The sequence below is a fragment of the Rhineura floridana genome, chromosome 8 (assembly GCF_030035675.1).
Source record: "Rhineura floridana isolate rRhiFlo1 chromosome 8, rRhiFlo1.hap2, whole genome shotgun sequence".
NCBI lineage: Eukaryota > Metazoa > Chordata > Lepidosauria > Squamata > Rhineuridae > Rhineura > Rhineura floridana.
The window spans coordinates 4829802-4853858 of NC_084487.1; the positions used below are offsets into that span (position 1 = coordinate 4829802).

At 43.6% G+C, this 24057-nt stretch overlaps 1 protein-coding gene across 3 annotated transcripts; it reads right to left on the reverse strand.

Annotated features, from left to right (window-relative positions):
* Positions 1-470: 470 nt before the first annotated feature.
* On the reverse strand, positions 471-23522 carry TMEM209 (transmembrane protein 209). Of its 3 annotated transcripts, none has more exons than XM_061638031.1 (15): positions 23347-23522; positions 18966-19105; positions 18369-18427; positions 16486-16617; positions 15724-15962; positions 13989-14193; positions 13688-13863; positions 13362-13433; positions 10883-10979; positions 9479-9604; positions 8648-8745; positions 6050-6164; positions 5440-5537; positions 3303-3376; positions 471-2354 (listed from the first exon to the last, which is right to left on the reverse strand). In XM_061638031.1, exons 2-15 carry the CDS (start codon positions 19100-19102, stop codon positions 2300-2302), a joined length of 1683 nt encoding a protein of 560 aa, XP_061494015.1. In that variant the 5' UTR covers positions 19103-19105; positions 23347-23522; the 3' UTR covers positions 471-2299. The 3 variants fall into 3 exon arrangements, with proteins under 3 accessions (XP_061494015.1, XP_061494014.1, XP_061494016.1); XM_061638030.1 differs by lacking the exon at positions 23347-23522 and adding an exon at positions 23204-23227; XM_061638032.1 differs by lacking the exon at positions 23347-23522 and adding an exon at positions 22802-23120.
* Between the last annotated feature and the right edge of the window lie 535 nt (positions 23523-24057).

Genomic DNA, 24057 nt, shown 5'->3' on the forward strand with positions numbered 1-24057 from the left:
CACGGCGGCTCTGTTCGTCCTCCACAGTAGGTGGCAATATGCTTCCGAGTATCAGATGCTGAAAACTGCAGGAGGGGAGGGTGCTATTGTGCTCAGGTCCTGCTTGACAGCTTCCCCTTAGGGAATCTAGTTGGTCACTTTGAGAACAGGATGCTGGGCCTGTTCCTGCAGCCAGGTTCTTCTGCTGCTCTCAACTGTTGCTCAGTAACAGGACTATGCAGAATTATGGGAGGCGAAGTTAGCTGCAAAATATTTCGCTTCTCTGGTACTTACATAAAAGGATAACTGCCTAAGGCAGGAATGGGAGACCTGTGACCCAACTACCATCAGCTCCAGCCAGCACTGCCAATGGCCAGGAATGATGGGAGTTGTAGTCCAACATCTGGAGGACTATAGGTTCCTCATTTGTGGTGTAAGAGGAAGGCAGGGGGAAGAGAAGGGATGCAGAATACAAAGTTGTGGCACACCAACACAAATAAAAAATGTTTTAATGACAGCAGCAAGATAGGTATCAACAAAGGTCCCAACTCCCTGAGAAAATCATGACTTGAAAGAGAAAAATGTAATAAAATGTAATAAACAGGAATACGGCTTATGACTAGTAACTGCAGAAGCAGCATAAACCAGTTTCTGCCATCTCACCAGCTGGTTCACTCCTACAAAAGAGAGCACAAACACACATTGTCAAGGCAACAAAGGAAGCCTTGCTTACAAATATGCTGCACCAGATCATGGCGTGATCTAGGAAAACCATTTTGAGGGATGGTTTTACAAAATTGTATTAAGAGACAAAGGGCTGCAATCTTCTGGCTGGCTTAATTAAAAGAGATGTACAAATTGTATCGCACACTACTCTTGCAGAGCTATGAATTACATTGGTGAGGGTTAGGGTTTTTTTTAAGCTCATTTCTTTAAAAGAGTTAGAATATTTGAAATTGCTCTGTTTGTCAAATGCTGGTGTAACAAGATGTGCATGCTAAGTTTTTGTTCTTTTTGCAAGGGAAACCATATTTTTAAAAGGTGTAACAATTGCCCCAGCAGCAGCTTCCTTTCCAAAACCATCAAGCACTCAGGGTGTTAAGCTGCTCGCCTATAAGAAAACAGCAGCACAGCTGCAACCAAGATGCCCACAACCTACTAGGAATGTCTCCTGTGCAGGTCCTGCTGACATGAACGGAAGCAACATCCATGCATGCCGATAGGGCTTGGACAGGAAACATTTCTAGTGGATTGTGTGCACCCTGTTAAATTATCCAAAGACATGGGACATCTATTCGGCCTACCCTCCACAGTCATAACCTAGGAGGAAAAAAACTACTAGTCTGCTTGGCAATAAGACTCATGGGACAGCTCTGCTAGAATGGCATAATGAAGTTCAACTGTTGTAGGCCAGGTCTTTTATCAGATCTTGGGACAGCAGCAGATGTCTCCAGGTCATGGACTAATGGAAACCCCTATATTTTTAAGTGCAGTGTGGAAGAAAGGAAAACAGTCTCTTTCTGAGATCTAGAAGCTTGTTGAGAGGCAGTTCACTTCTTTGCATCCCATAAAAAAGTTAAGTTTGAATCCAAAATACACATCTTCAATGTGCCCTGAAAAAAGGGCATGCCAAAGGAGGGACACCTGCTATTTTCTGCTTTAAAACTTGCTCTGAGTATTCTCAGAACAAATCAGTAGTAGTTGCTGGAGTAGCTACAGTGCTGTCCTTTTAAAAACAAAGGACACCGAACCACTTATGTGCTAGAGGTGAAAGGCACATATCTTTGTGGCCTAGAGACCAAACAGAATCCTGGTTTTATTTGGTCCCTGTGGCTCGATACATGATAACTTCTTTTTGGCCTAGTAAGACAGATGCTGCATCCAGTAGCGCACAGCCTCACTTGGATAGCTTGGATTCAGTTCAGCAATGCATGAAGTCATTGACTTGGTGTCATACCTATGTGAATCTCCAGAGACAGGTGGGGTGGGGCAAACAGGCCCCTTCAAGTGATCTTCTGCTCTGCTATCTAGAAGCTGTGATCTCCAAAAGGCAAGTCAGTTCATCTAAAACCAATGGAACTTCCCCATCATGATCTTCAAGTGAAATTGTTCACAGAAACAGTTTGGCTTTGATGCTGAAAGTATTTCACATTTTACCAAATACTGTTGTTGTTTTTTAAAAAAAACAAAAACATTTTTGTACATATCCAAACCATGTTTTCAAGGCAGTAAGTTCGGCAAGCTGCTGAGTTCTCTTCCCACAACAGGCTGAAGTGTTTATCTCCATGTCAAATGGGAGTTCTGCTAGAGGGATTGGCAGCTACTCTCCAAAAATCCACAGAACGTTCACACCAGATAAGCCAAGGTTGACCCGCCTGCAAACATAATTTATGCATTTTATATTGAGATATATAATTATACCGCTCATTAGTTTTTTTTAATAATGTTGGTGCACCAGAAGCATTTGGAACAGCATAAAGTTAAAGCCTTCCATCCAGTAACCAAATGTATCACTTCATATTAAAAATATGGATATTGCTGAATTAACTGTGCTTCATTCTCCTACTCCCACTTGTGTGGCTGCAGCTCCAGCCCTCCACTGTGGAATTTTATTCCCCAAGCCTCCAGCCCCCACCCCCTCACACTAGCCAAAAAAACATTTGCGGGCCACCACAGCTGTTTTTGGAGCTTTCTGCTACAGGTTACATATTTCCACCTGTCATTCCTCCACACTCCATTGATCAGCATCTGTTATCTCCCCCCCACCATCCAAATACGGTAAGCTCTCTGGGCAGGGACCAGATCATTTCTCCTTCCTGACGGATATAGAAAGCTGCCTTACACAGTCTCCTTTGGGTGGAAAGGCAGGATACAAATTTAATGTAATAAATTATACCAAGTCAGACCACTAGTCCATTTAGTTCAATATTGCCAACACTGACCAACAGCAGTTCTCCAGTGTTTCAGACAGGACACTGGCAGCTCTGCCTGGGAATGATGAAGGACCGAACCTGGGACCTTCTGCACACAAAGCAGATGCTCTAGCATTGAGCCATGGCCCCTTCATAAACAGCTGGAGAGCTTAGAGCCTCTTAGGCAGCACCAACGATACAGAAGTTCAATAGGCAAACACTTATTTCAGAGCAACCTCAGACTTGCACAGCAGGAAAGAAAAGGAAGTATAGATGACTTGATCGCTCAAGACGTTATAAAGATGTGCTAAAAAAAGAAGAGCCGGCAACATGGCCATCCTCTCCCTCCCTCCCAGACAGAAGGGCATAAAATCAGCCTGGGTAAAGGAATGCATAGAATACCATACTTACCCAAGCATCCCAGACTCTTTAGCCTTTATGATGTACAGAAACATAAGCAAGGTGTGGAACAAGTTGTTTCTGCCCTAAATTCAAAGACAAAGGGGTAAGAATGAACAAGAAGGGAGTCACATGACAAGGATGGAGACTTGTAATCCAGCAGCACGGGGAGGACAGCAAGACTCAACATCCCTGATCACTGGCATTGCTGGCTGGGGCTGATGGGAGCCAGAGGCCAGCGTCATCTGGGGTGGATGGGGCACGTATTCTCCATGTCTCATTTAGACCGACCAACTCGACTGCTCTGCTTGTCTTGTATGTTCCTACTATCGCTTTTAGCCCCTAAACTGCAATGAGTTGTTAAAGAAGGTCAAATCCAGAGGCAGCTGCACTATGGTAGGCTCACGTTGCATACACACTTGGCTGAGTCACACAAGAGTCTGTTGGTGCACAATTCTGCATCCTGAGAATCTCAGCTTCCTACTGGGAGGGGAGGGAGAGAAGAACCCTTTAGCACTCTACATAGCATTTTGGCTTCTCCCATACGCAAAAGCAGTTGTTCAAAAGCATGTATAGAATCATAGAATAGTTGAGTTGGAAGGGGTCTATGAGGCCATCAAGTCCAACCCCCTGCTCAATGCAGGAATCCAAGTTAAAGCATACCCAACGGGTGGCTGTCCAGCTCTACAACACAATACATTTGCTTAAGCTACTCAGGTCATGAAGTTGGGTTTTTCTTGGGCAAAGCTCCATGACCGTGGCACAGAATCAGTGGTGGTGTTCAGTAATTTTAGACCTTGGACTAATCTTATGGGGTGGACAGTTTATAGATGGTTGTGTGTATAGCTTCAGTTACTTCAAAATATATGATAAACCAGCCCTGCTGAGTTTGGATGTTCTCCTGCTTGTGGGCTGAGGGGAGCCCTGGACATCTGCCCTCAAACTCTGGCCTTGACAGCAACATTACACAGAATACTGGTTCATCCAGATATGGGACCTACATAGCATTTTAAAATTGCATCAGGAACGAGAGGGACCTTAGAGAAGAATAATGAAGTCAAACATGGACGAGCCTTTTAATACTCAGCATAATCCAACCCAGAAGTGATGGCTCAAGACTTGCCCTCGCTACGGGGTCAGCAAGGCCTAGATCTAGCTACTCAGCCCCATTCTCTTGCATCAGAGAACCTCAGTAGGACGTGCCTGTTCCCAATACCAGATATGAATGTCATTTTTTTTGGTGAGAACTTTTCATAACCCACTTTGAGAGCTTCTCAGGACTACAGAGCAGGATACCAAAGTAGTATAGTTCAACAGTAAACTTTTTTCCCCCTGAGGTGTAGTGGTTAAGACCTGGGAGACCAGAGTTCGAATCCCCAGACAGCCACGAAGCTCACTGGGTGACCTTGGGCCAGTCACTGCCTCTCAGCCTCAGAGGAGGCAATGGGAAACCCTCTCTGAATACCGCTTACCATGAAAACTCTATTCATAGGGTCGCCATAAGTCGGAATCGACTAGAAGGCAGTCCATTTTTTCCATAATCCTAAGTAACCTATATACTAAAAATGAGCTCATTCTCAGCAGCACGGATCCTGAGACAGCACCATCTATACATGAGGGAGGTATCGGCAGGCTCAGTGAAGTCCCAAGGCTTGCAGAGTACAAGAAATCTTTAGGGGGGAAAACACCCTTAAAGGGAGGAACCCCCAAAACAGCACAATGAGGACTAAGTGTGTTCAGTAAGAACTGGATACTGGTTGACTGTACTCGGGAGCGGGACTGATATCTAGGAGCCTAGAAAAGCGCGTCGCTGGCTGGCGCTCTGAGCAGAAGCACTATGCAATGCAACATTTTGTTGCAGGTCTTATCACTTACAATGAAGGATAACTGGCAAGCCTAGTTAATGGAGAAGACCAGTGCTTTGTAGCCCATTCCAGCAACAGATGCATCTGCATGTTTCAAGGAATGTTGCAATTGCCAGTTCTTACAGACAGATGACCGCTCAACAGGTGGGGTCATATCCCGTTCTAACAGATGGCTCAAATCCCCACCCACAGGGAGCCTCCCTTAGCGCTTTCAACACCATCCAAGTCTTTCCACGTTTCCCCACTGTTCTGGGGGAATCAATGGGAAGCCGCTGCATTCCTACCTTGGGAAGATTGTAGACTTGTCGCTGGTAAATAAGTTCATAATGAGGAGGGTTGATGATGCTCTGGTAGATGCAAAACAAGTTCTCATTTGAAATGTCTGTGAACGACAAGTTCATATTTTGCCTTGATCAACGAGTCACTCAGCTGATGGTAAGGCTTCCATCAGTGTAACAGGGAATGAAGCAATCCTCAGTAATTCCCAATCCAGCCCCCCTCAAACAGCTCTAGAGGGTCTCCAAAACCTCTGGAGCAGATGGGGGGGCTCAGGAGTAGGAAGAATAGCTGAAGATTGCTTCCACCCCATTCCACTGATGGAAGCCTTACTATGAGCTCAGCATCATCACTGGATACAATCCTATGTGTTTGTTTATATAAAAGGAAATTATGTTACCCAGCCCATAGCTGGCAGGGTACAGCTGGTTATACATAAAAGTCATATTCAAATGTTTTCTGAAGCGCCAGTGTGCATACAGAGCTCCACAGAAGCAGAGGCATCCCTGCTTGTGTGGAGCTTCACATGCCCCTCATGATCACTGCATGCATACCACCACCGTTGAGGCAAAACACCATCCCACCTCGGGTAATAAGATGCGAGAAGAATGCTATTACCTGGCTTATCAGGTGTCTGAAGGAAGTGTTGAGAGGTAAACGTTTTGCCATCAGGATATTTTGGATGAGGTGGCAGCCTGGAGTCAAGGTATGTGCAGAACACATGCATAATGATCTGAAAGAAGAGAAAGGAACGCAGTTTAGTGCCCATCCCACAGACACTTAAGAACCAGCAGTTAGGTGGAGGAAGAAAAATCTCCTACATTCTGCGGCCAGTTATAAAATGGATTGCCTGAATAGACTTAACCTCCATGTTTCCTGATTTGATGCTGGCTACAGTACACAAAAAATGAAATCTAATGAGATTCAAGTTCAGTGCTAGCTACAATTCAGCAGAGTCAACCCTTCAAATGTGGGTATGGTTTGGATACATTCAGATACCAAATGAACTCTCCTTCACAGTTGGATTACAGAGATCAAATGGGAAAAAGCCAGCATGGCCCTAGAGCAAAGAATATGAGGAATCATAAACATTCCTCTCTGGATCCCAACACAGTCCAGACTACTAGCCTTTTGAAATGGGGTCACTCCACAGTACTGTCCTTCTTCAGCAGTTGCAGGATTGGATTAGACAAATTTCCCCATTGTATGATACTAAAATAATATTTTTGAAAACGACAAGAAAAGTCTGCCTTATTTTGATCTATCCATCACTGTATGTAGGGATTTTTACTTAATTAGCAACAAAGTACAGCTTCATTCTTAAAAAGACACAAGAGGTGGTATATATGTGCGAAATTTCATAATAACTGCCTGTCAGGATCCCACCTGCTGCCACCTCCTGTAAGGTCCCTCCAGTCAGGATCCTGGTTTTTATTTGTTCTCTCACCAGCTCTAGCACAGATCTCGCAAGATCCCACTGCTGGACAGCACCACCAGCCACTCCCTATTTCACAATATTGCTTTGAGACTTTGCCTTAGTCTCCCTTCTGGCTTATTGCTACGTTGTGCCTGGGTGCACTTACAGGCCACAACCCCCCTGTATCTTTGTGCCAATAAAGCATACAGCCCTGGGTTGCCCTGGATACTTGATGATGTTACACTATCTCTTCACCGCTGCCACCATTTGATACTGTTTCTCCACCTTGGTAAATACCCTGCTCACCCCTCTGGTCTGTGAAAGCCCCAGCCAAGGATCAGGCCTTTGGTAAACCAAGGAAATATTTATTTATAAACACCAGGAAATAACAAGATTACTTAAGGTATATATAACAAGCGTATGGTTTCATATATTGTGTTACTCTTTATGTTTCTAGTTATATATAATCTGCCTCAATACCAGCCTAATTTAATCCAACCCACAACCAACTCTAACCCACAACAACTGACAGAACTCCCAAACTTCACCAACAGAACCCTTTCTCAACTGTCATCCTCTCATTTATACCTTCAGCCACTCAAACGCTCAGCCAACCATCATACAGCATTCTGCAGCATTCTAGCCCATGTACTCCCCCTCTCACTCCGCCTACTTACCTCATTTATTCTAATAAACCCACACTTACCATATTTACAGTAATATCTATATACAGGGACATCACACTGCCCACTATAATTTCACTATAACCGCCCACTATACCTGTCCACTATAACCGGCAATTTCACTATAACTGCTGCCCTGGGCTCCTGCTGGGAGGAAGGGCGGGATATAAATCAAATAATAAAATAAATAAAACCTAAACTTGCATGTGTCCTGATATGCCCAGAGGTGCAGATGAATAAGATATACTGCTCATTCCTATGGAGATCAGCAAGAACCAAGGAACGTGCATGCATATTTGGTTCCTCTATTGAAAGCAACAGGGAGAAAAACTGCAAAGCAAGGGAGCTCTGTGAGTACATCAAAGTTCCCTGTATGTACAAAGGGACTGATTGTTGGCTCAAGCCTAGGGAGTTTAGAGTAACTCCCTTGAAGATATGTAGAAGAGGTTAAGCTCCCCCAGTTTCTCAACGTTAGATTTTAAGGATTCTTGCATGGTTTGCCCAACAATCTGACTGATCCATTTCCCCACCATCGCCAAAAGAAAACCTGATGCTCGACAACTGAACCAATGAAGAAGGGATTACTGCAATGAGGTTACAAAAAATGTATCTAGTTCACAATCTTCCAGGTTCTGTATAGGGCAGGGATGAGCAATGTTTTCAGGGCCAAGGGCTACATCCCCATGGGGAGAAGTTGTTGCAAACCACATACCAGGCAAGGTCAGAGCAAAAGGTCCACATTCAATCAAGCTGGGACAGAACCAACCAATCTACTTCATGCCTGCTAACAAATGATTTGTGTTTATGCAACTAGGAATCAGTTTTATTCTATCGTTTCTAAAAAGAGTAGCATATAACTAATATAAAAAAATACAAGGTGAATCTGATGCAGCCAAGTCAGCCATCAGCTTAGATCCAAACAGAACAGCTCATATGATGAGAATCTGGAAGAATGTCAACCCAGATATGTTCCACGTAACCTCATTTAAACGTAAGAGGACTAGGTGGGTGAAATGAGCAACGCCTGCTTCTAAGGTCTGTAGTAATTTATGCTCCCACCTTATTCTATGGAGCCTTAATAAAGTATATTCACAGCGGACAACACGCAAAGCTTACTGCAGAGTCTGTTGGCAAATCAGTGTCCCATTTGCGTGCTTTGAAGTCTCCACCTCGATTCCATCTGAATGAACTCATGCACCCTCCTTGAGAAAGCTCTGTAGGTTGGCAGAATTGTATAGTAAATTATTTGGGGGCAGGATTGAAGGAAGGTTTAAGAACTCTCTTGGTCTAAAAAGATTCAGTTCTTGAAGCAGCTGTCACTGTGTCATACAATGATAATATATCAGGATAGTGAACAAGGCAGTTCTAATTTATTTATTTTATTTATTTTTTATTTATTATTCAATTTATATACCGCCCTTAGCGAAATAGCTCTCAGGGCGGTGAACAAACAAAATAAAATACAATATATCATAATAAAAATACAAAAACATATACAAACAAACAACGAAAAGCACAGCAAAAACAAAGTAACAAAACATTCCTATCAACCCCTGTTTCAAAAGCTTAGGCCAGCCTTCGCCATCCTGGTGCCCTCCAGATGCTTTGGACCACTGTACTGACCGGGGATGATGGGAGTTCAAAACATCTGGAGAGCACCAGGTTGGCAAAAGGGTGGTTTAGACCGATATCATTTGGTTTCAACATAGTGAAAGCCTCAGCAGGATCGCCACCAAGTGCTGCATTGCCAATTTGTAAAATCTGCTGTTCAAAACTCAGGCCCTCTTTCACCCACCCCCAACAGCTCTGCCTAAACAGAGACCAAAGTTCAGAGACCTTTTGCTGACGCAATAGAAGCTTGCTTAAAAACAGTGCAAATTACACCTGGTGCAAAAAATAAAACAAACATGCACACAAACACCTTCACTCTATGGGACGACTCATTACCTTTGATCCTTTCTACCAAATATTCCTGGTTTGGCGTAAGGTCCAGGTACTGCACAATTGTGTTTAGTGTAGGAATAAGTGGAGCTTTTACCAAGGCGGCTTGCTTCAGACTGCTGATACTGGCATCTGCAAAAAAACAAAAACCAAGAGCGCATAAACCCTCCAGACAGCAAAAGCCTCAGAGGTTCAAGAAGCAGTCATGACAAGGCCTGTTTACTTCCTTTTAGTTCACCTGTAAGGTTATATTCTGCTGCCCACAAATATGCAAATATATCCGTATAGTGTCCCAGCAGACCACGGCCACCTGACTCCCAACTCTACCTCAAAATATGGGCAAAAGTGGACTCGGGGGGGGGGGGAATCACACTTGAAAACTATACAGTGAAATAAATTTTTATAGCACGTAGTAAGAGTTTTCTGCTGCAGAGTTAATGGCAAAAGGAACCCTCAGGCAAAATTGATTCTCACTCACACCATGGAACTGAAGTCACCAGCGGCAGCAGCAGCAAAGGGAGCTTCTGTGATGTAGGTGAGCCACCCCTCTCTACCAAGCCATCCTTGGCCCTCTAACTCTTTATACCACCATTACTGGAAAATAAATGCCCCACAGCTGCTGCTACGGCACAATGCTTTTTCCTCTTAGCATTGAGATATTACTTATTTATTTAAAATATTTATATCTGACCCTTCTACAGGCGGGCCCCGCTCATACGGCAGGTTCCGTTCCGGACTGCCACCGTAAAGCGGAAATCGCCGTAAAGCAGAACCCATTGAATATAATGGGGCGCATCGCACGAGAATGACGTGAAAATGCCACAAAAGCGCAAAAACGGCTTTAAAACAGGGAATTTCCTCTCATTGAAAGCTGCCGCATTAGCGGAACGCCGGAATGCGAAGCGCCAGTAAGCGGGGCCCTACTGTACTCTACAATGGGGCACTCAGGGAGGCTCACGATACCATCATACCTTAAAACATAAAAATACATAAAATACAGATAACAATTCAAGGGGAGTGATATTAAGAAGGAACTAAAGAGCTAAAACTAGAAAGGGGGGAAAAGTAAAAAAATAAAAATAAAGCCTTTTTCAGGCTCAGCGTTCAGTCCCTCCTCAAAGACTCTCCGGAACAAGATGGTTTTCAGAAGTCTCCAAAACGCCATCAGGGAAGGAGCAGAGCAGGCTTCTTGGGGAAGGGCATTCCAAGGCTTGGGGAGTACCTGCGTGCCTGCCAGTCTGACATCTTTAATTATTAAATACTACTGAGAGCACAGGTATTACTACCACGTTGTAAGAATCTTTTTTCCCTACTGATAAATTCTCTTGAAGGTTTCTCCCCCACTTAGACCCAGTAATTTCACCTTCAGCAAGAGATAACAGCACACAGCCTTTGTCTAAGTCATCATACCTCCAATTTGCAGCTCTGGACACCCCATTCTCCGCAGCTGAGTGCTCACAGACTCAATCTCCTGAACAAGCGGCACTAAAATTGTTTCATTAATCCACTAAATGGCAGAAAGAGGAGGGAAAAGAAAAACACAAAGGAAAACTGAAGGAGCAGTGAGAAATTTTTAATACCCATGTCAACATGGCAAATGCTAGAGGAAAAAATGAAGTTGCCCAACTCTCTCCCCCCCCCCCAAGATGGCTACAGGATAAGACGCATAGCAACGAAGCTCCGTGAATATATTTTATCTCATTTTAACTTTACTGCTAAGACTCATAAATTCCAGATTTTCTTTCTATACTACTCCCTAAAAGATATTACTAGCTTGATGAATGCAGGACTTCTACAATTTATAAACTTTGTATATATCTATTCGAAGGCCATTCGACGTCAGAGACAGTAAATAACGCAGCTATAATTCAAAGCACTTCCCTTCAAACTCTAGTCTTATCATAGTCTTATCATAGAAGGACGGTTATTTTCTTCAACCCGGAGCCTTGAAACTCTTGAAATATTTTCATGAAGAGAAGAAAAACTAAATAAGATAATAAACAGATAGTGCTAGAAAGAAAGAAAAAAAGAAAGACCGAACTGTGTGCACTATAAAAAGGAGTTGGGATTAACTGAAATAAAATGGTCATAACAAGGCAATCTTACAGAGAGCAGAGTATTACCCCCTCTACAGTCATGGATTTACAAGTGAATATAAGTAAAAGTAATATAAGTAAAAAATCTTCAAAGAAAAAACAACCAAAAATAACACAATATTATAAACAGAAAGAGCAAGGAGAATCAACCCACCTGCCAGTGAATGAACTAATTGGATGTAACTTAAAGGAACACAGTACAATAGAAAGATTACCCCCCCCCCCTGCAATTTACTTATAAAAAGGTTGAAGGGCCACATCTGAGTGGAAGGAGAACAGCTTCGCATGCAAAAGGGAGAGGGCCTTCTCAGTGGTGGCCCCCAAATGATGGGATGATCTCCCTGACGAGGTGTGCCTGGCGCCAACACTGTTATCTTTTCAGCACCAGGTCAAGACTTTCCTCTTCTCCCAGGCATTTTAAGCATGTGTTTTAAATTGTTCTCAAATTTTTTAAAATTGTGTTTTTTAATTGTTTTTGTTTTAACATTTGTATATTTGTTTTTAATGTTTTTAATTGCTGTAAACTGCCCAGAGAGCTTCGGCTATGGGGCAGTATATAAATGTAATAAATAAATAAAAGGTCCCAGGTTCGATCCCTGGCATCTGCAGGTGGGGCTGGGAATGTCCCCTACCTGGAATCCTGGAGAGTTGCTGCCAATCGGTATTGACAATATTGAGCTGGATGGGCCAACCGTCTGCTGATTCAGCATAAAGCTGCTTCCTGTGTGTTCTTAACCTAATTACTAAATATCTAATCTTAAATATTTCTAGCCCACCTTTCAGGGCAAAGCCCTCCTAAGGCAGCTATAAACTATAAAAACGGTAATAGCTCACTTAAATGAAATACAATCACTTAAAAACAGCAGTTGCTAATCTCACAATCCAGCTCAGCACTCACAGAATGATATCCAACAGCTGTAGTCAGAGAAGACCCACTGAAATCAATGGACATGTTACTTAAGTCCATTTATTTCAATGGGTGAACACTGAGCATGACTAACATCACCCATTCAAAACTAATTAAGCCACTGGAAAAACAATTTAAAATGAAAAATGATATAATAGTAAATAACCAGGAATTCAGCTCAGCATCGCAGATAAAAGCAACTTTAAACAAAAGTGTTTTCAAGGCCAGAACTAATGGAAAATGGCTATATACCCTTTGGGAAGGAGTTCCACAAATCAGGAGAACTCATTTTTGGTCATCATTTTCCGTTTCAGAAGAAGAAAAATGTTTTCCCCACTCTTCTTTCAAGGAGCACTTCACATAAGCTTCAGAGATCCTTTACCAGGTGTTCCTGAACTTCTAAAGTCTGGCAGGAGTCTACTGGAAAAGGGACCTTTTCTGTGAATGCATCCAAATCATGGAATTCTTTCCCAACCCCATCCACCTGGCACCACCTCTCATTATATTTAGGTGCCATGCAAAGCCTGTCCTGTTCTCTTGTGGTTTTTTGTGATAACTGGGATCCCTTCAAAGGTCTTTTATCTGTTTTTATCTTGCTTGTTGTTCTTTAGGCTAGTATTTTATTGTTTTTATTAGTCTACAGCAAAAGGTGGAATTCTACCAATAAATATTGCTCCTCCCAAACAAGAAACTTAAACACAATCCAGACCTACTTCGCTTTAGGAACAGAACTGCATCATGGGCCTTCAGGCTATTGCAGCTGGCCCACTGAATGATCTACTAGCCATCCCTAATTAGCTTAATTTGACTACCTCCCCCAAAGTCAAACAAGAAACCACCCAGACAAGTGACGCACTTTGTTTCAAAGAGCAATGGCAGAACTCACATTTCTGAATTTAGCAGTCCAGGAGTCGACGTGATCGAGCAGTTGCCTGCTCATTGACACTCTTGCCCAAACCTGTAAAAGACGACATGTATGGCAACTCCGAGCACAGCTGTAGGAGGAAATTTCACAAAAGTATCATACCATCTTCTAGAAATATAACAAGCCAGTCAGAGGGTCACTGACTGATCCTACGCATTTTTACAAAAAATTAAGCCTTACTACCCCGATGAGGATGTCTAGCACTAGAATGTAATGCTTCTTGAGAACACTCAAAAAGCAACCTTTCCCCACTCCACCCAGCAATCTCATGTCATTGTTCTATTTACCTCTTCAGCAGCTTGCTTGGAACTCAACTCGGCTTCATCCTTGTGCGCTGAGGGGGCTTGGGACCTGCACGCAGGTTGGTACTGGAACTTCCTGAGCATCTGGGCATAGTCTACCATGGAACGACTGTAGTTCCAAAAGGTCGGACTGCTAGAAGGAGAACTGGAATCTGAGCTCCCTGTAAGTACATGATCAGAAACATACAGAACACATTGGCCAGCAATACTTTTCATTCAGGTGTCAGCAGCTTGCCCCCACACTCCATGGAAAAGCACATTATTTCTGTGGAGCAGAACTGCTTACCCAGCTGAACTCTATGGTGCTTCTCTTCCTCCCCCCGAAGGAAGGCGTCTAATGACTTTAGGTCTGTCATATAGTCTTCCTTGCCAGTAGGGGAATTGTATACAGTTGGCGAAGAGCGATACCGGGACCTCATTCCGCTGCTGTCCATTGGACCGATGCTGGTAGGGTACGGTGTAGTACTCGGGGAAGGGCTAAAAGGTGGGACCTACGTGGAGCAAAATGGAATATACTACTTGGAACACAGCTCGGAATCCCAACAAGCGGCTGAGCAGCCTCTTCCCCGTTTATACTGTACTGAAGAGCTGCAATTTTACAGTCAGATACAGGGGCAAGTATAGACTTTTAACCCTTTAACCTTGGTTCGTGCCCGCGGCACTTGGCAGACAGCCAAAAGGGAAGGGAGTCCATAAGGAAGAAATCCTTAGAAGGATTCTGTCCTATGGAGAATGAGATCAGAGATGAGAGAGAATGAGATCAGAGATGAGAAAAGAAAAAATAAAGGGAAGATACAAGCCTTGGAGATTGGAACAAATGTGGAATTGGAAAAAGATCTGGAGTTTATGGATATTAGAAATAAAATCTACTGTTTGGAATTTAACGTTATCTCTGAAGAAATTAATGAAGATATTAGAGATAAAGTTATCAATGGCTTGGATAATCTTCTGGACTGGAATGACGTGATGGAGCTTGATATAGAGAAAATCTATGGAATTAACTGCAGCCATGTGACAATGGAAAAACTCTCAAGAGATGAGCCAGTGCATTTTGTAAAAAAGAAGAACAGAGATATGACTTTACAATATTTCAGCAACTTATTCAGAATTGATGGCAAGAAAATATTTGGGATAGAGGAAATTCCCATCAGACTCTTATTATATGACTATGGCTATGACAGCAAGATTATTATGGAATACTGATAATGGAAGATTGGACACTGAAATTACCGGACTTAACAGGACTATTGAAGATGGAAGATGGAATTAATATGGATAATGGAATAATGGCTATTGAAATTATTGGACTTAACAGATTTTGATGAGATGGATTAATCAATATGTTTATTTGGATTATGGTTATGACAATAAGATTATTATTATTATTAACGAGATGGATTAATCGACATGTTTATTTGGAGAAAAATTGATAGATATATTTCTTAAAGAATTGAAACCTCTCTGACTTTTTGTGGAAAGAATGAGATTTGATGATTAATTAAGATAACTACTGGAGGAAAGTGATTTTATAATATAATTTAAGGGACAGGATTGTTATATATTGTAGACCTATAACTGATTTGATCTGCAACAAATGGGAAGTCAACATTTTATTTTTTTGTTTAATCATTTATGTTTTGTTTTGTTTTTTGTCTTTGAATGTTTTATGATTTTGTTTTGTATGTTTTATGAAAATTTGAATAAAAATTATTGTAAAAAAAAGAAAAAAAAAGAAGAAGGATTCTGTCCTCTGCATTGCAAAAGGATAAGCGTGTCACCTCTGGCAGCTGAACACAAGACCATGCTGGAGCAGAGAAGAAAATGAGGTGCAAGTCCTCTATTCAAATCTTATCAGCAAACACAGCCACTGTTCCAGTCCCAGCCTGCCCATCTAAGTTAATAACGCAGAGGTAACATGTCCCTAACACACACACACAGAGCTCTGAGCCCTAAATGAAAAAACACTCTTATAAACACTAATTGCTTTTAGAAGGGAAGAGCAGGATGACAAAGCTCTGTACCTTACTGTAGCAGCTGCCTGGGGAATAGCTCATCGCTGTACTGTAAGAGCCGGCGCTACCCGACAGAGCCTGAAGCTGAGGACTGTAGCCAGACATGCAGCTGGTGGCAAATTTGGGGCTGGCACTAGGCGAGCGGGAAGGGCTGAAGCTCAGCACACTCTGCCCCTGGATAGGAGGAGGCGTCGTCGAAGGAGGCGTTTTCTTTGGCAGCAGCTCACGTGGCGGAGTAGTCTGGACAGCTGAAATTAAATTAACCTTTAAAAAAAAAACCCGGAGCAGCAGCAGACAAGACAATATGGCCCTGAAGGGAAGGCCATGGCTGAATGGTAAGAGAGTCTGCTATATACTATCCCTAACGGCATCTTCCAGGTAGGGCTGGGAATGTCCCCAGTCTGAAGCCCTGGAGAGGCGCTGCCAGTCAGGGTACACAATACTGAGCTAGATGGACCAATGGCCTGACTCCGTAGAAAGTGGCTTCCTACGTTCCTATGAGTAGGCTAAATACGGTCCTTGAGGAAGTTTCTGCATATCCCACAAGATCTTAGCACACTACAGTGCTCAGGCATTTGTTTTTGTTTTTAAACTTTTCTACTCTCCAGGGGTGCAGCGAAAGCTGGAAAGAGACAACAATTCTCACCACAAAGAATATCAACTGCACATCGCTTCTGTCGGTTCAGTATTTGCATGAGTGTTTCAAACATTTTTGATGATGACTTACTTGAACTACAGATTTTTTTAAAAGCGCTAGCAGAACACACCTACCTGCATTTTGTAAGCCCAAGAGGGTCTGCTGTCCAGGACTCATAACCAAGCTGGTTGGGGCCACAGTATATTTAAAATACCTCCAGAAATCAAATAAGGCGTTGAGGCTGAACAAAGATGCAAACACAAGTTCTAGAACAAAATATGAGATCGTAACAGTTTGAAAATGGCACGAGACCAGCAAGAACTTACACTGACAGCCACTCTGAGATTTTATTGTACAGAAGATGCTGGTTTCACCAAATATTATTATTATTACTTATTGCATTTATATGCCACCCCATAGCCAAAGCTCTCTGGGCGGTTTACAACAATTAAAGTAATCAAGATTATCAAAATATCTGCATAATTTAAAAAGTTAATATGTATAGTGATGGTCTCTTGCAGAAAAAACAGTGACTGGATTCAGACAATCCTCCAAAGAGGTGCTGTGCTTGCACACACCCTTCCTTTGCACACGGGGCTTAGAAGGATTGTTGAATTCAGCCAAAGAGCCTTGCAGTGATTATGTCATATGATTTCATGGGCCAGAGCTCACAGATGTCATATTACAACATAAAGCAGAAATAAATACGGATCATAAGGGTCTTTCTTCTCTATGTAGCCAGAGTGTATATAATTACCCACTCAGATGACAGCTCCCTGCATCCGACAAAGTGGGCAGCGACTCACAAGAGCTTATGCCACAAGATTAAGACTTTAGGTTGCCACAGGACCCTTAGGAATTTTCACAAGCTGTATCAACTCCCCCCTCCCCCAGCAGTCATTGTATACAAAATTACCCCTTTGTTTATTTGGTATCAGCCATCAAGATAAGGGCATATTGCCAAAGCAGCTGATCTGAGATTCCAGAAGAGCAAATCAGAGTAATACATAATCGCAAGGTCAATAAAACTCTTACATTTTCTTAAAACCAATACTGTTTCAAACTCTGTTCCTAGGTATTTTTTGTCAAGCACTGTTTCTTTAAAAAATATTGTTACAAATGTAAACATCAAGTTATTATGTAGTATTTGCATTCTCAGTGGAAGTTTAACATCAGGGATTAGCTTAGCTAATGCCTGAAATTCCTTAATTCACATACAGTGGACCAGAGGGTACATGCAAATACCAATCGCATTTCATTTATGCTCTTGCCTGGCAACCAAAGCTGTCAGGGACAGTTAATCCTTTGTAATTTGCCACATACACACGCACTTAACCCATAGACTGCTGCAGGGGTAAGACTGTGCTGGGACCATCAGGGGCACGCTTTTCCACCTGCTTTGCCCCCCACCCCTGCTCTTAGTGACATTTTTCTGGGGACTGTCCTTTACCAGGAAGATGAATGCTTTTGGTTTTTAGCTGTTGTTGCTTTCTAGAAACGCTAGGATTTTGTTGGCTTGAATTTTTGTAAATTGTATTGTTTTTATTTGCATTTGTGTTTTTCTATTTGTGTGTAAGCCACCTTGGAAAGGCCGCCTAGAAATAAACCATAACGTAACATAGAAGTGGTCTAATCAGAGTTAGCCCCGGCCATGGATGCTGGCACATGTAATGCTGAACTATTTTTATGGGAAGGAAAGGGGGCTTGCGCACCACAGAGAGTGGGGAGGGGTGAGGAGAGAGTGTACATCCTGAGGTTAGCCCTTGAATTGCAAACCACAGTTTGCAGAAAGCCAGTATTCTGTTTGCATTTGACCATATTTACACCCCAATATGGATGAAACAAAGATGGAAGGGTGAGCAAGCATGGGGACAAGGTGGCTTAAACTAAGGAAAGGAGGATCATCTCCTCACTTAAAAGAAAAAAAAGGCACAAACGCACAGATATCCTCAGTCTAGTTAACCAACCTCTGCGTTCTTCTAGAGGTTCCCAGGTGAATCTAGTCCAAAGTACTTACCAATATACCATAGTAACCAAGACGAAATGTTATAATAGGAACTTATTATTTTTCCAGACCTAGAAAAGAAAGGCAGGCAAAGGTAATTTGTAGCCCCACAATATGGAAGAACCAGCTACTTTTCAGTGTTTTATAACATATAGCTGAAATTATCCTCACAATGCTCCCCATGATTCAGATAAAATTTTCCCCAAGATGAACGTCATGGCTCCACAGAAATTTGAACCTGGGTTTCCAGTACCTCACAATGGCCTTCCAAGTTCTCTCCTCCAAATCTGGGCTGTGAGGGTTGGCCTTCCACTCTGAACCCAGCATTCATCCAACTTTACCCATTAACAACACCTTAGCGTGCATAAAAAGCAGTTTAGTGTTAAAAAGAACTTCCATGAACATTCGAAATTCCTATAACAACCTTGAACAACAGCTCAACATCACCCTTGTGGCCGAGGCCAAGACAGAGTGGCTTGACAAAAAACCTCCTCGATGAATTCATGGGAGCAGCTGTGAACTTTCTGGTTCACTGCTGATACACTGGGCTGCCAAACCCCACCAGCTTCATGAAGGATGTAACACACTTGGGGAGTTTGTCTCTCTTACATTTCAGTATAAATCATGCCAGCCATTGAGAGGTTAAGAAGTCCCCATGCCAAGACCACTTTCTTTGCTTCCGTTTCTTTCCTCATCTCAATGGTTCTGTCAATGAGGGAAGTCGTTGGACTTTGTTCCCCCTGCATTGTCTGGAAAGAGCAGAAGGAGATGGGGTAGGGGAGAGAGAGACAAGAACATTTACTTAACATTCAGAGAAATCATTCTTCCAATGCCTATTTATGTGCATCATCTCCTATTTACCCTAGAGATGATATCCAACACTGACCAGATTTCCTCTTCCTCCTATTACCAAATCTTCTCCCAAACTTCTAGAGCAGATCTGAGGGCATACAGGGGCTGCCATGGGAGGCAGAGGAAGCCCATTATGTGAGCAGAAGTCCATTTCACTTGCAGAGGGGCACAACTGGATATCATCCCCTGCCTCCATTTTCCTTCTTTTGAGTCAAATTTTACACTGTAAGCTCCTCTCTTTGTACTTTACACACTGAGGGTGCTATCTAAATAAGAAGTCAAGAGAGCAAACAGTAATCTACATCTCAAGCTCCACTTCTCAAAAAGCAAGAATTGCTGGTGGACTTCTTTGTTCCAAATATATTTATCTTGTTCCAAATGTCAATTGCAACAACTAACTACCATCATCGCTTAAATAAGTTACTAGAAAAGAAGCATTTAATATGAGAGATAAAAAGGCATTCTGTGGTATTTTTGGAGCACAGCTCTGTTGGCTGTGGCCAATGGGAGTTGCAGTTTAAAACAGTGGAAGGGCACCAGTTTGGCAAAGGCTGCCAAATGTAGAAAGAGCCAAAACAACAGTAAAAAACGCTGCTGGGGGGGCTGTTTCTCAAATCATAACAGAAGTATCGGATTAACAGGGAACTTGTTGAGAGGAACACTATCAAGGGGCTCCAGGCTCATATCCCCATTCAGCTATGAAACTCACTGGGACAGCCTAAGCTATGCTCAGGAGAATGGCTGGGAGCATAAAAATGAGTTGACTGTCAAGTGCATCTCCTCTGGAGCTCCATGGACCTTGTGCACCTTCTGGACCTTACACTTTTTGTGCACAAGCAAAAGTGTGTAAAAAGGATAAACAGGGGGGGCAGGTGCTCCCTCCTGGCTCATTGCTTTTTTCCCCTAACCCACCCTTCCTTAACCCTAATGGAGTTGAGAAAATATGAACACAGGGAGCTGCCTTATATGCAGGGCATCGGCTCATCCAGTACAGCATTATTTGCTCTGACAGCAGCTCTCTAAGGGAGGAGGCTGAAGGAGGCCCTTCCTAGCCCTGCAATCTCAGGTAGGCTTCACCTGGGATCTTCTGGAATGCAAACCATGTGCTCTGTTAGCTGAGCTACACCTGCTGGTCATGCGGACAGGCCATCTAACCTCACTGGCAGGTGGTTACCACCACAGGCAGAGAGTGGAACACCACAACTTTTTAATTTTGTTTTAGGGATTTATACCCCATCCTTCAACACATTCCAGGACAGCTTAAGATAAATATAAAAATGAGTGTAAAAACTGATTAAAACTAGGACATTTAAACACCACAGTTTAAAAGAGCAACATAAAAACAGTCAGCAGAAATAATACAACTACAAAACAGCACAGGACCCATAACTCAGTGGCAGGGTGCATGCTTTGGAAGCAAAAGGACCCAGGTCCAATCCCTCACACTGACAGGCAGGGCTGGAAGAAACCCCTGCCTAAAATCCTGGAGAGGTGCTGCCAGTCAGTGCAGACAATGCAGAACTAGATGGACCAAAGGTTTAAGACAACTTCTTAGGCTCCTAAGCAGAAAGACAAGGCAGACTACATTTCTAAGCCCGAGAAAAGGCCTTCATAGGTCAAAATGACATCAAAGCAGGCACCCAGGGGAGAGAATTGCACAATCACAGTGCCACCACCAACCATGACCCTTTCCCATATAGCCACTCACTGTACCTCAGTTGTCTAGGCCCTGGGGAACCAGAATAGTTAACAGTATAAGCTCCTTTGTACAGAATCAGACCACTGGCCTAACTAGCTGAGCACTGTCTATGCCAACAATCAGTGCCTCCCCCACAGGTCTCAATAAAAACATCCCCACCCTATGACTACAATGCATGTGGGAGTTCCCATATTCAGACCCCAGGAACAGCTGGGAAACACTTGTTTCTGGGACCCTGGAGAACTGCCGTCCTTCAAGTGTAGCCATAGTGGATAATACTGATATAAGTAGACCAATGATCTGACTCAGTACAAGGGAGTGTTCTATGTTCCTTACTTGAACAGCACATGGGCCTTTGGTTGCTTGTAGGAAAATCCCACAGCATAAATGTTTCCAATCACTATTTAGTACAACATGCTTTTTTCCTTTCAAAATCTGAGCATGATTTTTTGTGGTTTCCTCTATAGTGCAATATGGAGCAAGAGCTTCCTAGGCTGAGATCCATGTGTATAGCCTGGCTTTGCCTCTGATATATTAGTACCAAAGTAGAATCAATCAGAGGAGTCCAGATATGTGTTTATCAAGGCTTCAGAAAGCAATAGCTCAGCCTTGGGAACTTAGGCTGTAATCCAATACACGCTTAAATGGAAATGGAAGGCCTTCAAGTCGATTCTGACTTATGGCAACCCTACGAATAGGGTTTTTGGGTGGTTTACCATTGCCTCCCTCTGAGGTTGAGAGGCAGTGACTGGCCTAAGGTCACCCGGTGAGCTTCATGGCTGTGTAGGGATTCGAACCCTGATCTCCCAGGTCATAGTCCAACACCTTAACCACTACACCACACTGGCTCTCTAGGAGTAAATCCCACTGAACCCAATGGAGTTTACTTCTGAGTAGACATGTACTGGATTGCAGCCTGAGAGATCCTTAGCCCTTCAGTGGTTTTTGCGGGGGGGGGGGAATATAGCTGCAACACAATGATTTTTGTCAACATTTCCAGTGAGGCTTTACTCTGCTACCAATGTTAATTCCCACCCATCCCCTTCCTGTCTGTCTTACATTACCTTAATACTTTTACAGAACTGCATTTTAAGGTTTACATTTTGTTTTTATTAAACACCAAATAAACCAGCTAGAGAACATTAAATAAGAAAGAAAAATGCTTTCAAACTGGATATATCAGAGATTGGGAATCTGGGACCACATCTCCATGCAAAACACGCATTGGGACATAGCAAGCTACCCTATACCAAGCCAGAACATTGGCCCATCTAGCTCTATATATTCTACACTGGCTGGCAGTGGCTCTCCCAGGTTTCTGGCAGGGGTCTCTCCCAGAGCCACTTGGAAATGCCATTGGGGAGAACCTGGGGCCTTCTGCATGCAAAGTAGGTGCCACTGAGCCACAGCCCTTTCCCCACAGAGTTGGGCTCTCTGTACCAGCATAAACCGCCTTCTAACAAGTCAGTCCAGGATACCCTCCAGCACCAGGTTTCCTAGGCCAACTGTCTGGAGATAACCAGGGGCTGATCCTGACACCTTCTGCATCCAAAGCAGCACGTGCTCTGCCCCACCGCGCCTCCCCTCCCCAGACTGAAACATAAGTTCACACACTCCCTGCGGCCCTCCGCCTGTTGTTTAGACTGCAACTCTTCTTCTTCAACTGGTGTTTAATAGCGAATCAAGGCCAAGACAAGGTCCTGTTATCACTACCGACTGTCAATCTCGTGTAACACAACTCATTCACAACTTTTCATATAGCTTAGCATCTTTAACAAACTGCCAAATAGTCTCCAGTACCAAGCCCCAGAGACTTTCGTCCGGAAGGGCCAAACCCACATTCAGTTTTCTAATCCCCAAAACACTTTCGGAGGAGAGCCTCTCTACCACATACCTAAAGCAATCCTAAATGGCATGAACGTGTGACTCAGAAGGTTGCACGGCTTAAATTCAGTGAACTATCTAGTAATTTAAAGAGAGATGGACTAAAAAGACAACAAAATTATATATAGATATATAAAAAAGGCCAGACTGCAACTCGCATCAGCCCAGCCAACATGGCCAGGAGCCAGGGAGAATGTAGTCGAGCAACATCTGGGGAGGGGGCAACCAGAGGCCTTCCAAACAAGGCTGGACTACAACTCCCATCATCCCCGGCTGTTGGCCACTCTGGCTGGGGCTGACGGGAGCTGGAGTCCAACAAAACCGCTGGAGGGACCGCAGCTCAAGCCACCACCACCGTGCTCAAAGGCCCCCCCTCTCTTTTTTTTTCTTCTTAAATATCCCACCTACCCACCCAAGGGGCCCGGCAGGTGTTTTTTGGGGCGGCTAAACTGCGAAGAAAATAAATCCCTCTAGCACGCATGTGCACCCCCCCAATGATTCAGAGGAGACCGAACGCCTCGACTCCCACTGCACCCCCTCGCCCCTTCCACTCACCTCGGCGGCGCCTCGCGCTAGTTTCCCAAAATGCGCCTGCGCAGCGGGAAGGTTTTTTTTTTTTTTAAATTAAACCCTTAGACGGCAGAGGAGACGGACGAGCCATTGGAGAAGGACGACGATGACAACATCGGAGGCGGGATTTGTTGCCGAGGCGACGGAAGGGTGAAGGGGCGGATTGGCGGTTGCTCTCGCGCTCAGCTGATTGGGTCGCGCCTGGTTTTTTCCCCCTTTCCCCCCCCCCTCGCCTTATCGTCAAGTCCGCAGCCCACTTTGAAGTTTGGGCGGGAGAAGCTGTTTCTATAGAGCAAGCCCCCCCCCCCCGCGCGTTTTTTCCCTCAGTCAGCCCCGCTGTGTTCGATGGTGGGCCTTACTCCTAAGTAAGGCTGCAGTCCGTCCTATACACTGGGAAGTAAGTCCCACTGAACTCAGTGGGGCTTACCTCTGAACAGACATGCCTAGCCTAGCATTGTTCGTGTATTGATGTGGTGTAATCATTTTAGTTCCATTTGTTTCCTGTATTGGGCCCGCTGTAGCAAAACAACAAAAGAGTCCCGTGGCATTTTAGGGGGGGTGGGTGTGTGTGCAAATTTTTATTCAAAGAACAGTGTAAGAACAGCATGAACAAAACAATGAAAGGACATTACAACCACAAAGCATATCCAACAATTCTGGGTCATAGATATATAAAAATGGCAAAATCAAATAAAA

Bases quoted from the DNA above. Each gene is read 5' to 3' on its own strand.
- TMEM209 (XM_061638031.1), bottom strand. From the start codon at position 19,102: ATGCAGGGGGAACAAAGTCCAACGACTTCCCTCATTGACAGAACCATT. The intron at 18,428-18,965 runs GTAAGAGAGACA...TTTCTTTTCTAG, and splicing joins GGCATGATTTATACTGAAAT to GTCTGGAAAAATAATAAGTT. The intron at 13,864-13,988 runs GTAAGCAGTTCT...ATGTACTTACAG, and splicing joins GCACCATAGAGTTCAGCTGG to GGAGCTCAGATTCCAGTTCT.